Raw genomic sequence first — 15392 nt, forward strand, 5'->3', positions numbered from 1 at the left:
CAGTCAGTCAGCTACAACGTAGGACCAGGCACACATATGTATCGGTCAAAGTTGCCATACCTCGTTAGCACAACAAGATCAACACCGAATACATAGAAATAGTTAATTTAGTGGTGGTAGTATACAAAAGATAGGTTGTATATAAGGATATAGTATAGGAAGGAAGAACGTTATAAAGCAATTTTAATCTTAAGGTTTAAGGGAAGATAAAGAGTGTATACACCTACGCCATTGTGATCGATTCTGAACCATGTCACACAGAGTCTCCAACCATTGGTTACGATAGTCACGCGGACCCCAACCAGGTAGTCTGCATCTACCAACATGGCTCAGACTAGAAGTTAGTGACTTCAAGCGAAAGTAAGCGAATCCATTATTTTTCTCTCTAGATATTTTTGTAGTTGTTTCTATTTGATTATAACTATAAAATCATCTTAATGAGAAAATACAGAGAAACTGTCACGGAACCTTTTAAATCACTAATTAACTCGCTAACTACACTATAATTTGAATCATGATATCATATGAAGTGGGTTTTGAGTAATCAGTTATGATTCCTTCTCTTTAGGTATAACGAGGAATCCTAATATGTTTTAAAATAATTGTAATAACTCCATTTACTTGATAGTCATTCCTTATGACCTTTAAAGCCATTCAAAGAATAAAGAAAAGTTAAAACGTACCACTTTATAAAGGATTATTTTGTCAACCATTCAGTTGTCTGAGATGTTGGGAGCACTAATTACCTTTACTTTCAGTTGCCTTAATATTTTCACCCTTCATAGTGTAAAGCGTTTGAAATTTTTTGGTTACCGCCAGAATAATTTATATATATATATATATATATATATATATATATATTCAACCTCTTGCCAAATGATCACTAACAAGTGATTGGACCCTATTTCTACAGTACCTGTTTATTTCATATACACCGTCATCCTAGCAGAAATTAATTATAACCCTTTATTATATCAACTATGGATTAGATGTTCTCATTTCATACACACATGGACGTTTCAAAAGTAATTTAAATTTACACTTTTACCTTATATAAACAAATTTGTACCGATTATTGACTATTAACAACATCAGGTTACACAAAACACACATTAATTTCACTTCACTTTATGAACTTTTCGCATGATTCACACCTTACTGACTCATATTTTCTTACTAAATTTAGTATCTGAATGTAATCGGATGAGCTTTTAGTGTAGATTTAATTGTTAAACATTATATATTCTTTGACAATTTTGATCTTGATGATTACCCTAAAGAAGTGTAGACAAGATTGCTGAATGAAACGTTGGGATTATTTGACTTTCAATCGTTACTACTATTTCAATTATAATTTTTCATAAAGTGTTTTATATAATCGGCACTCATTTCTTTCAAACTATTAGTTTACGGATTGACGTATATTTGTATCAATATATATCATTCCATTGTTGGCTCTATTCCATTTTCACTAATACCAATCCTGTTTTTTTCATTGTTTCACCATATTACACACGTTAAACTGTCAATTTGAATATGATTTATATTATAAGAAACTATGTCTTCAAGTGTATGGCGTTCTATAAGGGATTTAGAAATATGATAGAATTAAAACAATAGTGATAAGCATTATTTATACTTGAGCATAGCGTTCCTGAATACCTAGATCAGAATTCATGTGATCATAGTGATACAAATGTGAATAAAATATGGATTAATTGTGATTTATAAAACATCACAGCATTGTAATTTCTACTCAACTCTCATTCCATACCATTGATACGATTTTGTGTAATAGTAATCGTTTTCAACTCATATTGCTTTTTTGTTATTTGATAAATAAATCATAGTTATAACGTCTTAATTGACTGCTTCACATATAAGTGGCATTATAATTTCCCCCACAATATACCTATTCATTTGATCAATCGTATCATTTCCTGACATTCTTTTTCAAGATTTAGTTCCGTAGTCACCTATTTACTTTATCACGTCAATCAAGTGATCATGAACTAACAGTTATTTCACTAATTTATCAATCAGTCGTTCCATCGTAGCAAAGACTAGTATCAACAGTTTTTGGTGAAGTGTAATTAAAAATCTAGGTTATTTACCGTACTTATCTAAATATAAAATGTTTACTTTTCTCTATAGTTATTTTTTTAGCCCTATTACAAGCTTGGATTCATTCATTTTTATTTTCTTTATTTGTAAAGACGAAGTACCGATCGTATGATTGAATCCTGTCGGACAAATCCTAAATTCGGAGATATGGAATGTTTAGTTCGAGCAGGTGCTACCTACAGCAGACGTTTAAATTCTTTAAAGCAACACATTAAAGAGCTTGAGGTAAAATGCTCTCTGTAGATGTGAATAAGTTTTCTTTGTTATAGAAATAATATCAAATATTAGTTATGACAAATATGCTAACCTGCATTACTTTGTCTGTAAATACATGTATGAAAATACGTAGAACTGTAAATGTGAATAATTAAGCAGAAGAAAATTGTCATACCTTAAATAGAAGTTCACTCGATCCTTAATTAATGACAAAAAAAACAAAACCGTCTTATTAAAGTTGTTATTCAATACTTTTGCTCTCCAATTCTCTTGGAAATCAGTGTATATATCAATATATAGTATTTATCGGTAAATATTTGTTTGGATTATGGTTAAGCGAATATTAACCCACTATTCGTCATGACAATTAATTGAGTTTATATTTTGTTTAACTAATACTGATGCTACAATCAAGTTTCATTGTAGCGTAAGCCATAAAATTACACTTGGCACAGATAATGAGAAATCAACTAGCAAACTAAGAGTTACTTTTTATTTTTAAAACATAAAAATCTTGGTTAGTTAAAATTGTATGTTTCATGCTTTGAACTGATATATCATACGAGAACAGTAAGACTATTAATAAATGTAAACCGATAGATAAATTGATAAACCAGCTAAAAAAATTATTAGTATTTAGGCAATTACTTAATTTGCTCATTTTGTTCGAAACCGTGACAGAAAAATATAAACAAATATATTTCAACGGTATATTTATCAAGTGATCAGTTATAAATGACGTACGATATGGCACACATGTGTATCGGCACAAGGTGTCACATCAGAAAGTGATGACAAAAGATCATAAAAATCCAAATAATAATAATAAGATCCATGAAAGTGAAATAAGAACGCATATAGAGCATTTCATGTATTTGAAAATAGCGAGTTAATTTGGGAACAAAATTCAATTATGAACTAACATTTAAACTTAAGATCTGGAAAAAGATGAAGAATAAATATGAACTACTGTGATTAACCTAAAGCTATATCTTCACCTGACGCGTCTAACCATAGATTACGAAATACTTACTTATCTCGACTATAAAGTCTGCATCTTCAAGTAACTGAAAAACGTTGACGAATACCACCTGATACTGAGTATTCAAGGGGTCCTTAATCGTTTAGACCAGTTTCTTAAAACATTCAAATATTTCAGTCGGATTTGTTTCATCCAAATAATTATAAATCCTAAGCATACTTACGCGTTTTTATAAAAAGAAGCTTACAACCTATCACGATGCTCACTGGAAAACTTAAATGTAGACACCATATTTACTGGAATATTCTCCTCTTCGTTCCTCTTCTGAGGAAACTACCAGTCAATTACACTAGAATGCATAAATTTGATATGTGATGCATGAAAATGGATAGTTGTCCTAGCTGAACCGGTAGAAAGCTTTCTCCATTAAACATGAATGACAGACACTGACTATTTAAAAATAAAATATGTTTTTGAATAGTTACAGTTTGCATGTTTGTTAAAGGGGGATTTTTTTTAAAATACTGGTTAATTGATGCTGACTTTTTTACTGTTATAAAATTTATAATATTGGATGCACTGAACGCTGATTTCAGCCTTGTTATTGTTGGTGATAGAGAGAATCAAGTCACCCGAATATCTCTTAAACGTTTACATTTGGGTGGTTGCATGACTAAATGGATTAAATCTTCAACTTTGAAGCCAAGCGAGTTTTTTTCAGTTTTAGTGGTCTTGAGTGCTGTTAGAGGTATGAGGGTAGTTATCACTTCCCGGTTGCCCAAACTATGGAAGTGTTCTAGAGGTACCTGAAAAGGAAATGGGATTAGAGTTGGTCTTAGTGACCTGAGAGCATGATCGCAGTGCCCAAGCGACAACTGCTTGAGGTCGGTCACACACGACCTTTTTGTGAGTAGTTTTTGTGTTAGCTCCGTACTCGTTGAAATCTTACCACTGGAAGTAGAAATCTGTAAGATTAAGCTATTTATTGATTTATCAGTTCACATCTTTAACATTTTAGTTAAGAATTAGATCATACGAAAATACTACTACTAATTACTTGTTTCTTTATACCTTTGAATTATAAATGTTGAGTTCTTTAAGTTTCTATCATTAATTATAATGAAACTATCATTAAATTGCTCATTACAAAAATAATCTAATAATTTTTAGGTGAAATTCAACAATCTAGGTGGTGATCTAGCCTATACAAAAGCTGAATCAATAGCTGAAAGGCTTAGTTCACGTGCTGTGATCAATAATAACACAAATACTTCTAAGATTCGATCTGTAAATACTAAATCGTAAGTTGGTCAATCTATCCATTTATTTCTTTTGTTCATTTGTATTTAACCATTCTAGTTGTAATTATTGCATACTATAATCATCTATTAATCTTTTATCAACTAGTTAACTTCTCTAGAATATGATAAATCCTGTTTGTTTGCTTATTTTAAGGTGGTACTTTAATCAGTTTATTTCATTTTCCAATCTACACACTAACTGAGAGGCTTCAAGGTCAACACTTTTTTATTTTTTAATTTTAGTTTAGTTTCTTTTTAAAAAAAATAAGCAAATAAATTCTTATTAAAGTACACAAATAGTCTTGAACTTATTAAGTAGGAATTTCAAAAAAAATGAATAGTTCTGTCTGTTTGTTGAACTTGTTGTTTGTTGGTAACAACTGAACATAAAATATAATGGATACAATTCATTGTGTTATATTTAGTAACTGCAATAGTGTAACATGGTAATTAAGTAAGAAAAAGTCACTCTGAAGTTTAATACCTCAAGAATGAATTAGTTATATTCAACACACTGGTATTGATGTTTACCTATCCATATATATCTACACCGCGTAACATTATAATGAAATAAAATTACTTTACAAAGACAAGTGGGTAGGGAAAGTCTAAGTGGCAATTTCTTTGTAAATATTAAAGCAAAATCTTGATATAATTGGTTTTCATTTAAACGTGTACTGATAGTTCGCTGAGTTACTTCGATCCATTGTTCTCGGTTGCCGTTGCACGATTTTTAATTCTCATAACCTATTTCTTTCGTTATCTAACAAGCCTTTGCATATTGAGATTAAGCATCCACTTACTAGCAACTAAGTAGCTATCATCAAATTGACCGTGTTAGTACATTATTAACAATGTCAACAAATCAATAAGCTTTTTTTAGGTTGTATATTGTTATCTATGTGAAAATATTGATCCTACTTCTATTGACTTCATTTCCTGTTCACTTTTAAATGTATTATTTTGTCTGAATTCACAGCCTTGAAGATGATGAAAGTGATAATTCATTTGATTCGGATCCTGACGATGCTACGAATAACAGTAAAGATAATAGTACTGTAAACAGCAGTTCGGATCTACATGCAGGAACTCGATATGTTGGCTATGCTTCTGCTCTGTACGAATATGAAGGTAAAGAAAATATTAAGAAATCTAAATCATTTGACACTACTTTAATCTGTTTATTGTGATTATGCCTATTCGGATTTGGTTGCCGTTGCACGATTTTTAATTCTCATAACCTATTTCTTTCGTTATCTAACAAGCCTTTATTGCGATTATGCCTATTCGGATTTTGGTCATTTAAAAATAATATAAGTATTTGTGAAATTACCAAACACAAAATGATCCAATCATATTTGCTATCATACTATACAGATATCTCGTCTTGCACTATCTCACACCTTGAAAATCTTTCGTAGGAAAAACTCAGAAACTGTACAACTACATACATTCAAAATGAATAACTATTTCAGAACATGCAAATACAAGTGTGACAAACAGATTACCTGTTAGAAGACTACCATCCAATGAGTAATAACTAGAAAAAGACTAGTTAGATCAACGATCAGCAACGATTTACTTAAAATTTCTCTTTTTTCCTATAGGTCAGTCCGTGGCAAGGAAATTGTTTCTCAAGTCAACCTAATGACTCTTATAGTTGATGTAAATTTAGTTCAGATATTCGTAAAACTTTAAAGTAGTTCACCTTATTAAGAGATAACTGGTTTGAAATTTGCCCAACTTATCGACACAATGTCTATGATTAAACACCAACACGCGGAATCCATAAAAAGTCTCAGTAAATATATTACTGGTTATATGTCCTAGTTTATTCTGATATTGCGATAGTCAAAAGTGTGGTGGTCACATTCTAAAATTAAAATACTAAATGGAAAACTAAGATAAAATCATACTAACAGGATTGATATAGTGTTCTTTACAGGCATACTTTCGAGAACTTGCTAGATGAAGTACTCAAACAATATATAATAAGTTTGTAAAAAAATTCTCTGCCTAATTGTCATTAGGAAGTCAGAAATTAAATAAGTGTTTCAAGAGGGAACATTTAGTTGTATAGTTCCTCTAGAGTCCTTATTTTATTCTTTTTACCATTGACATGCCAGCAGTGATTATCAGCTTGTTAAATCAATAATATGGATAACACAACCAACCATTTTATTTTCAATTTTTGATTTTGCACGAGGAAATCAGAATCATTTGTATACAGACGAATACTTATATGTTTTTTTTATAGTAGGGTGGTCAAGAGACTTTTCTTTTTTATGCCTTTTGTGTTCATAATAAATGTCTGTATGGTTTTCCTTTTTAAAACTACCTAAAGCTTCTGATGGATCTCGCACAGTATTTTGTTAAAATTGAAATTTCGCTCTGTATAATATGGGTTGGAAGCTGCATTTGCCACAAATGTAGCGGAAGTTGTTTTCCAGAAATCTATGTAACATTGACGAGTTTCATGTTACGATGTAGAGTAATTAAAAAGGAACATTTTAAGACAGCTATCCAATGTTCATCTAACTATTCTCTTTATAGTAAACAAGAACACGAGTGGGGACAACTGAATATATTTGAGCACAAAATTACAGAATATTTCACTAAAATCTGGCAACCATACAGTAAACAGTTAATTTGCAAACTATCAATCAGTTGTCTCAATCCTGACTGTTCCTTCTGCAAGCATCAGTTCATCGTCTCTGATTTCATCGTTCATGCATTTTCATACCGATTACGTTTCGTTCCCGTTCTTTCCTTATCGATCCTCTACTGAAATACATTCTATGCCTCACCATCGTCATATACTACTTATGTGGGTATAAGCAACCCACACCACATCATTGGTTATTTAGCTCCTATTGTCTTTATCTAAAAATCGGTTACAGCAATAGCTTTAATCTAACAAAAGAAATGATTGATAGTTTTTTTATTAGACGGTCATACCAATACAGTACTTTCGTGTAGCTCAATGTATTAGACAATGAGTGGCGATTGCTGAGATATTACTAGTAAACTATTCAAAGCCAAAATTGGAAGCAAAATATAGTAGTTGTCTGTTGATTATCCACTCAAACTCAATCGCCATTGCTTTGAGTTTCAGATGAGCTGCAAATTGTTCTGTTCAACTATTTGTTTACCACTGGTAATATTATTCATTTTAACTAGCAATACACAAAAGCTTGTAAATATTTTACCGCCCTAAGTAGCGATTTTTAAGTAACAGTTTCGTAAATGCTGCTAACGTTTTTTATTTACAGTAATAAGGAGTTGTGACTCACATTCCTAGTGAATTAACACATGAATTGTTGAATATATGAACGAAAGTTTTATGGCTTCTGATTTCTGATCATCTGTACCAGTATAAAGTCGATATGTCTTTGTGGTAGTTCTTTGCCAAAATTCTTTAAAATAATTTTCATACTACTAATGGAAGGCAATATCTCATATCAGGTTGATATTGCTTTATTATATGTGATCAAATTTGACTGTCTATCTATTTCGATTCTATGTGATAAGTGCAAATGCATAGAATGAATCTTCCTACCATTTAGAGATATTTAAGTAAGCCCAGTTTGTTTTTTTAAACATGCAAGATACGATCCTCACATATATTTTTATTAATCGGTTGAAATTCTTACACAAAATCATATTAATAAGTTCAATATGCATTTCAATACTTTCATCATAAACATTTAATCACCTGACCCCTAAGTTAATGGAAATTCTTATTTTTTCTCATTTTTCCTCCCATCAGGTGATGGAACTACATATTTAGCAACAAAGCCTGGAGAACTGTATTATGTTTTAAAAGTAGATTCAACTAATTCTGGATGGACAGCTGTAGTATCTGAAGATGGAACACGTCAAGGTTTTGTTCCAACTGGTTATATCAATTTAACCCTATATTGAATTATCACCTTTAATCAATTGTTAAGTTTTTTCATTTCCATCTTCCCCTAATTTTACTGTTAATATGAATGCTACAGCTCTTCTAGTTGAATGAATTAGTATTTTCCTCTTTTCATTAATATTGGAAATAATATATTGATTTGTACATTCACTCCACTGACTTAATTCTTAACACTATAATCTTTATTATTTTCAATTATTATCACTACTATCATGTTTGTCTACTCTTATTCTCTGATAGTTGACTTAAAGTCTACAAAATCAGTTTAATGATTTGAAATTTTCATCTCTGTACACCAGTTACTTTTCATATATATTACAATAAATGTTAAATGTACAATACATTAATCATTTATAACACCTTGAACATTTAACACACTAGTGCCTTTACTCAAGATTCACTGCAACTGATTGATTGATGATATAATTGTATTATCTCATTGTTTTTCTTTTTAATAATGTTTACATTTAGATAAATGAGATTCTAAAAAGGAAACCACCTTATCGAGAACCTTCACTTTGGTTTTATTTTACGATGTCATTCAATAAAAGTCAACTCGTGTTATTCATTGATTAATCATCTAGTCTTTAACATTTTCAATATAATTTATTTTCTATTATAAACTAAATGTTACTGCTTATTCAATTTGTTCATTCCTATTATTGCGTAATCACTAAGTTTGTATTCATTTATTATTATTTTATTTTTCACTTATGAAACACGTTGATGATGATGTTTCGTAAGATTTGGTTCGCTTAATATGTATTCCGTTTTCTATTATTTCCTTTTATTCAATAAAGATATACCCTAATGCTTGTACAACATACATTTATGAACAATCAAATGATTTTAAGAACAGTTACGACACTCAACAATTTATTTGCTTCATTGTCTAACTGCTGAACTTATTTTCAATGCATCATATTTGCTAACCTCTGTTTGATTTCATTCTTTTTCTCATTTTTCCGTCTGCTTTTTTCCTAACTAATTTTAGCTGACGTAATTTGGTAAATTGTGTGGTTGTATATTTTATGCATTAATTTTTCTACATATAGAGAGGATAATATGTATATTGGTGTTTTAGTTATGATTGCTACTAACGCATTTCTCGTTTGTTGATTGATAAGTCTCATCGTAGCTTTCAATTCAAATTGTAGTGATTTAATGAAACAAATGTGTTTACTCTAAGCTAGATATTTGAATTACTCTTAGTACGAGATTTATACAAATGGTTTTCCCACGTTTTCTGTTCATATGACAGCTGAGTTCATTGTTCTTGGATTTAAATATAGATGCCTGACAATAATGACTCGAGACCATTGTCTATTGCAACGAACGTTATTTTTAAAACCATTTTCTTTTCAGTTCACACTCAGCAAGAAAGTTTTCATAGATTTATAGTCAGATCTATCTCCGTACTTGTAGATGTGGATTAATGTCAAGAGAACATCTTGTTAGATCACTGTAATAATGTTTATCATTTAGGCAGTTTATTTTGTATATAACCGTTGCTAAATCACTGATATCACAACTAAACAATAGTATTATTTTAAGAAGATGGTTACAATAGGCTCGCTAATTTACAGGTATGATCAGGTTTATACGAACTAACAAACAGTGTTACTGAAAATAAGGATATGTTATTGGGAAAGTTGCGATTACTTTAGGCTGACTATATATGACTTGTTAATAGTACAAAACTTGGAATGTTTTCATGGTATGTAAGCACCACTTCACAATACTGCATTATTGGTTGACAGGATACAATGGCGAATCTTAATCTTGTAAGCTTAGAGCTGTCTTTAGTGAATAAAATATAAATGATAACATAAACAGATGTGATAAAAAGGTGGTATGAATATATCAAATACGTATTGTTATAGTATATTCGAGATTCTACCTTTGAGAAGGTATACGAAATTGAGGGAATTCGATGGCGTAATGTCATGTAATTCCAGTCCAATTCGTGTTAGAGCCTATAATATGTTAGTAGAAAACGAAACGTAGCAAGAAGTTAACAATATATATCGCCACTTAAATTCTCCGATCACTTCCCGATGTACTGTTTTATAGTTGATATTTTAGATAATCTGAGGTTTTGTATAAATCACTATGATAATTAGTATATTTAATGTACATTCGTGTATTTAATCATGTATATCCCAGTGCATCCAGGTTTTCCATGGTGGTCTAGCTTCAATTGACTCATGATTTCAACTATGAAAATATTAAATTCTCCACAAAATTAAATTACTTTAATTACCACTCTGAAAATAAGTCAAACTAAAAATAGTAAAATTTTAAGCGCATATACCGAACATTATTTGTATTATATTAAAGTTACTGTCTCTAATCTATGATTTTCTATATTTAATTGAGTAAATAATTCACCAAGATCAGGAAATCACCCAACTGCGTCACAAGACAAGCTCTCACATGGAATCCTAAAAACCAAAGGAGAAGAAGTAGACCAAAGAACACATTACACCGAGAAATAGAGACAGACATGAGAAGAATGAACAAAAATTGGATAGAGCTAGAAAAGAAGGCCCAGGACAGAGTGGGTTGGAGAATGCTGGTCGGCGGCCTATGCTCCATTGGGAGTAACAGGCTTAAGTAAGTAAATAATTCAATTAAGTATGAATCAAAAATTTAGAATTTAATAAGTTCAACAGTAATGATAACTACCTAATCATCCTTTAAGGGAATAAAAAAATCTTCGATAGTAAATTTATTCAGCAATAATTTATATATATCCCGTGTTTTTTTCTTATCGATTTTCTTGTTAGTTACCATCGCTCTTTTTTTTCTCATGTGAGTATTAAATTACATCTTCTATGGTGAAATAATTTAAAAAGTCTGATTTTTGTTGTTGTTTGGTTGTAGAAGTTTTTAATAATCATGATCAGATGTCACTATAATTTCTAATTTACTTACCTTGTGAATAAATATTATTCATATTAAATTAATTTTTATTATTGTATTTAAGAAAAATATTTTTGGCGCTTTTTACATCATAAACTGTTGTGTATTTATAGGTATCATTACCAGTTTTGATTTGATAATTTTGAATAAATTGAGCATTGGATAGATTGTTTTAAGTAAATAATATATTTGTAATATCCCAATGAGTAGAAAAATTAGATTTTCTGACATTTCGTGACTTAGTGTAGGCCACTTCTTCAGAGAATAAATAACCAAATTAACATTAACCCAAGTTTAAATAGTACAACGGAACAACACGAATATTAAGTGAGATCAATCAAAAAAACAAGTCTGAATAAATCAATGTCATGTCATTTCGGTCAAGGTGATACATAAGCGGCATGTATGTAAATTTGTGTGTGTGTATGTGTGCACTGTTAATGATGAAAAATGTGCGACCTTTATAATGAGGAAGGATAGAGTTTAATTTGTAATGTAATGGTATGAATTGTAAATTATATCAGACTAGGTGACTAGGATAGATAGTCCAAGTAGGTTGTATGGTAAGGCCTTCCTTTCTATTGAAAGCAGTAGGACTAAGCATCATATGGAACGCTTCAGCTACTCTCCTTTCTTTGTAATTGGAAAAGCCCTTTTGTAGTAATTTGATATTAATGTTAATTGGGTTATTTATTCTCTGAAGAAGTGGCTTACACTGAGTCACGAAACATCAGAAAATCTAGTTTTTCTACTCATTAGGGTATTAAAAATATATTATTTATTGTATATCGATTGAAGTTCGACTCCACATTTAATGAATTTGATTTTTGATAGGATTCCCGTTTATTTAATTTTCGTTTTTTCTTGGTTGCATCAAAATAATTCACTTGGTAGCTACGATTATCTCCTACATTATAATTTTTGAAATCCTATATGAAAACGAATGAACATGAGAATCTTATGTTATATCCTCGTATGTTGAAGAAATGCATTGGGATTATAGAATCAGTCAGAAACTCAAAAGAAGAGGAAGTGACCCAAAATATAATATTAATCATGATACTTAGGATTACTTTTGACTAGATTATTTGTCACAATTATTTCTATCAGAAGAAAAAGATATCCCGCAATTATCATAGATCAGTCATTCAGCTACAAAGTAGGACCAGGCACATTTATGCATCGGTCAAAGTTGCCATACCTCGTTAGCACAACAAGATCAACACCGAATACATAGAAATAGTTAATTTAGTGGTGGTAGTATACAAAAGATAGGTTGTATATAAGGATATAGTATAGGAAGGAAGAACGTTATAAAGCAATTTTAATCTTAAGGTTTAAGGGAAGATAAAGAGTGTATACACCTGTGCCATTGTGATCGATTCTGAACCATGTCACACAGAGTCTCCAACCATTGGTTACGATAGTCACGCGGACCCCAACCAGGTAGTCTGCATCTACCAACATGGCTCAGACTAGAAGTTAGTGACTTCAATGACTGATGCCATGTTTTGGTTTGGCCGCCTCTAACTCTTTTCTAACCATCCCCTATACTAGTCAGCATAGCGCGTCGTGGTAATCGATGTTCAGGCATACGTAACACGTGGCCTAACCATCTCAGTCGATGAAGATTCATGACCTCATCAACTGATTTACCATCATTCCCTAATACCCCGTGTCTAACATCACTATTACTTACCCGGTGATCCCAGCAGATGCGAGCAATATTTCTAAGGGATCTGTGGTCAAATACTAGTAACCTACGAGTATCTTCTACTCTTAATGGCCATGTTTCACAGCCGTAAAGTAGAACAGAGTGAACTGCTGGGCAGTATACTCGTCCCTTAATTGATAGACGGATATCTCGTCTTCGCCATAAGTGAATTATCATAGTTCAAGCAGCAGTCATTTCATTCCAATGGTATCTTAAAAATGATATGAAAATGGAGTTTGTTTATTTAAACACGACAGGAATATCCACTATCTCCATAGATTCTATCACACACGGATTTTAGGCAGCCATCAAAAATCAGGAAGTATTGAACAGCTATTTGTTTCCTCATTTAAGACTCATTGTCATCGCCTATCCAAAAACCCACTACGGTGTAATCTGTGGAAACTGAACAATTTCGCAATTGTCTTCACTATGCGTGAAAAACCTAGGTGTCACAATTGTGAAGACTTTGCTTTCCTTAAACTATAAATTTTGAGTAACAGAGGTTCTTTCTTCAGTATTTCCTATGTACTTGTTACTAAAGAACTCGTAAATTCTCTAAACGGTGGTTAACATTTGTAACTCAAGAAAACTCTCTCTGGATGAATGGTTTAATCGTAATTTTCTAACTATTTCTACACAACATCGGTAGTAAAAGGAAAGTATCATTAGGAAGACTGAAGAACTACTTAGGAATGAAAGTATTTATCAGTACATGGAGAAACGTCATCAAAAACCTATGTAGTTAAACTTCTGGTTCTCTGATAAAGATTTTAAGTGCAAATCAAATGCTAAAACAAAGGGACTAGGGAACGAAGTTTAAGGAACTTACTTTGTGGCAGGCTTAAATGATATAAACCAGTTACACTTCTGTAGAAAGTTGTGGCATTCTCTGAGACTCCTACAAACAACCTTTCAAAATCAATTTCAAGTAAACCATACATTTGGTAAATTCACGCAGTCCATCGAAGGAAATCTACTTTTTGATGTAACCGTTTACTTGAACTGTTCATTCATAATTAAACTGCTTCGACAAATATGTAAGTCCATGGAAGGATAGCAGAGATTATTTCATAAAATGACCTGAGATTTTAAATATGAAAGGAAGGTTGTATAATCATAGAGAGAGTAGAGAAGAATAGGTGTACGAAAATAATTTACGGGTTAGAAATTTCACAGAGTCATATATTTGTCGAACAATTATAAATGTGGGTGTACAGCTCAAGTAAACGATTTCCTCACTAAATTCTCTTCACTTTTATTCACTGGAACAATGAGTAACTTAACTCTGAGATGCAGGTACATCCAGCTGACGAGTCCTAAATAGGACGAAACGCGCGTCCTGGATTCCACTGCTAGCCACTATCCATCTTTGCTTACAATGCTTATAAGTACTAAATACTTATCAGAGATTGAACAGCATTGTTGATTTATAAAATATTCAACCAAGTATTAGAAGTAAGAGGTTAATGAAGATTGTTGAGTTTTGTAGTTAACATTATGAATTGACCTTTGATAAGCATTTAAAGTTAAGAAATACTAGATAGTTGTTTCATAAATAAAAAAGAGTTACCATTCATTTTATGTCATTTAATTAAAATATGCTCAAAACACTGCTTCAATAGATAATAGATAATAATAGAAATAATGAGTATATCTCTTTGGTTTCCACAGACTATCTTTAGTTATGATGATTTTTAGGTAAGTTATTGCTTTTTTATCACTCCAGTTATATAATAGTACGTACTTACTTACGCCTGTTACCCCTCGTGAAGGAGTATCGGCCGCAAACAAGCATTCTCCATCCAACCCTCTCCTCAACAATCCTTTCCAGTTCTTTCCAGATGTTATTCATCCTTTTCATATCTGCTTCTATTTCCCAGCATAATGTGTTCTTTGACCTTGCTCTTTTCCGCTTCCCTTTAGGATTCCAGGTTAAGGCTTGCCTCATGATACAGTTTGGTGATTTCCTTAATGTATGTTCGATCCACTTCAAACGTCTTTTCCCAATTTCCTCTTACGATGGAAGCTGGTTTGTCGCCTTCCATAACGCACTGTTGCTGATAGTATCTGGCCAGTGAATGTTCAGGATTTTGCTAAGACAACTGTATATAAATACTTGTACCTTCTTGATGACGATGGTTGTAGTAGTTCTCCACGTTCATTCTGTTCTACTTTACGGATGTGAAACATGGTCATTAAGAG

At 31.6% G+C, this 15392-nt stretch overlaps 1 protein-coding gene across 1 annotated transcript in view; it reads left to right on the plus strand.

Annotated features, from left to right (window-relative positions):
* The window catches only part of Smp_071150 (formin binding protein and related proteins), a 34129-nt gene extending 25295 nt beyond the window's left edge, over positions 1-8834 (plus strand). The window contains exons 7-10 of the mRNA XM_018794529.1: positions 2217-2349; positions 4493-4623; positions 5603-5754; positions 8393-8834. Of these exons, the coding sequence (XP_018648933.1) occupies positions 2217-2349; positions 4493-4623; positions 5603-5754; positions 8393-8547 (571 nt within the window). The 3' untranslated portion in view covers positions 8548-8834. The remainder of the gene's footprint in view (positions 1-2216; positions 2350-4492; positions 4624-5602; positions 5755-8392) is intronic.
* Positions 8835-15392: the final 6558 nt, after the last annotated feature.

Source organism: Schistosoma mansoni, chromosome 1 (genome assembly GCF_000237925.1).
Source record: "Schistosoma mansoni strain Puerto Rico chromosome 1, complete genome".
Classification (NCBI taxonomy): domain Eukaryota; kingdom Metazoa; phylum Platyhelminthes; class Trematoda; order Strigeidida; family Schistosomatidae; genus Schistosoma; species Schistosoma mansoni.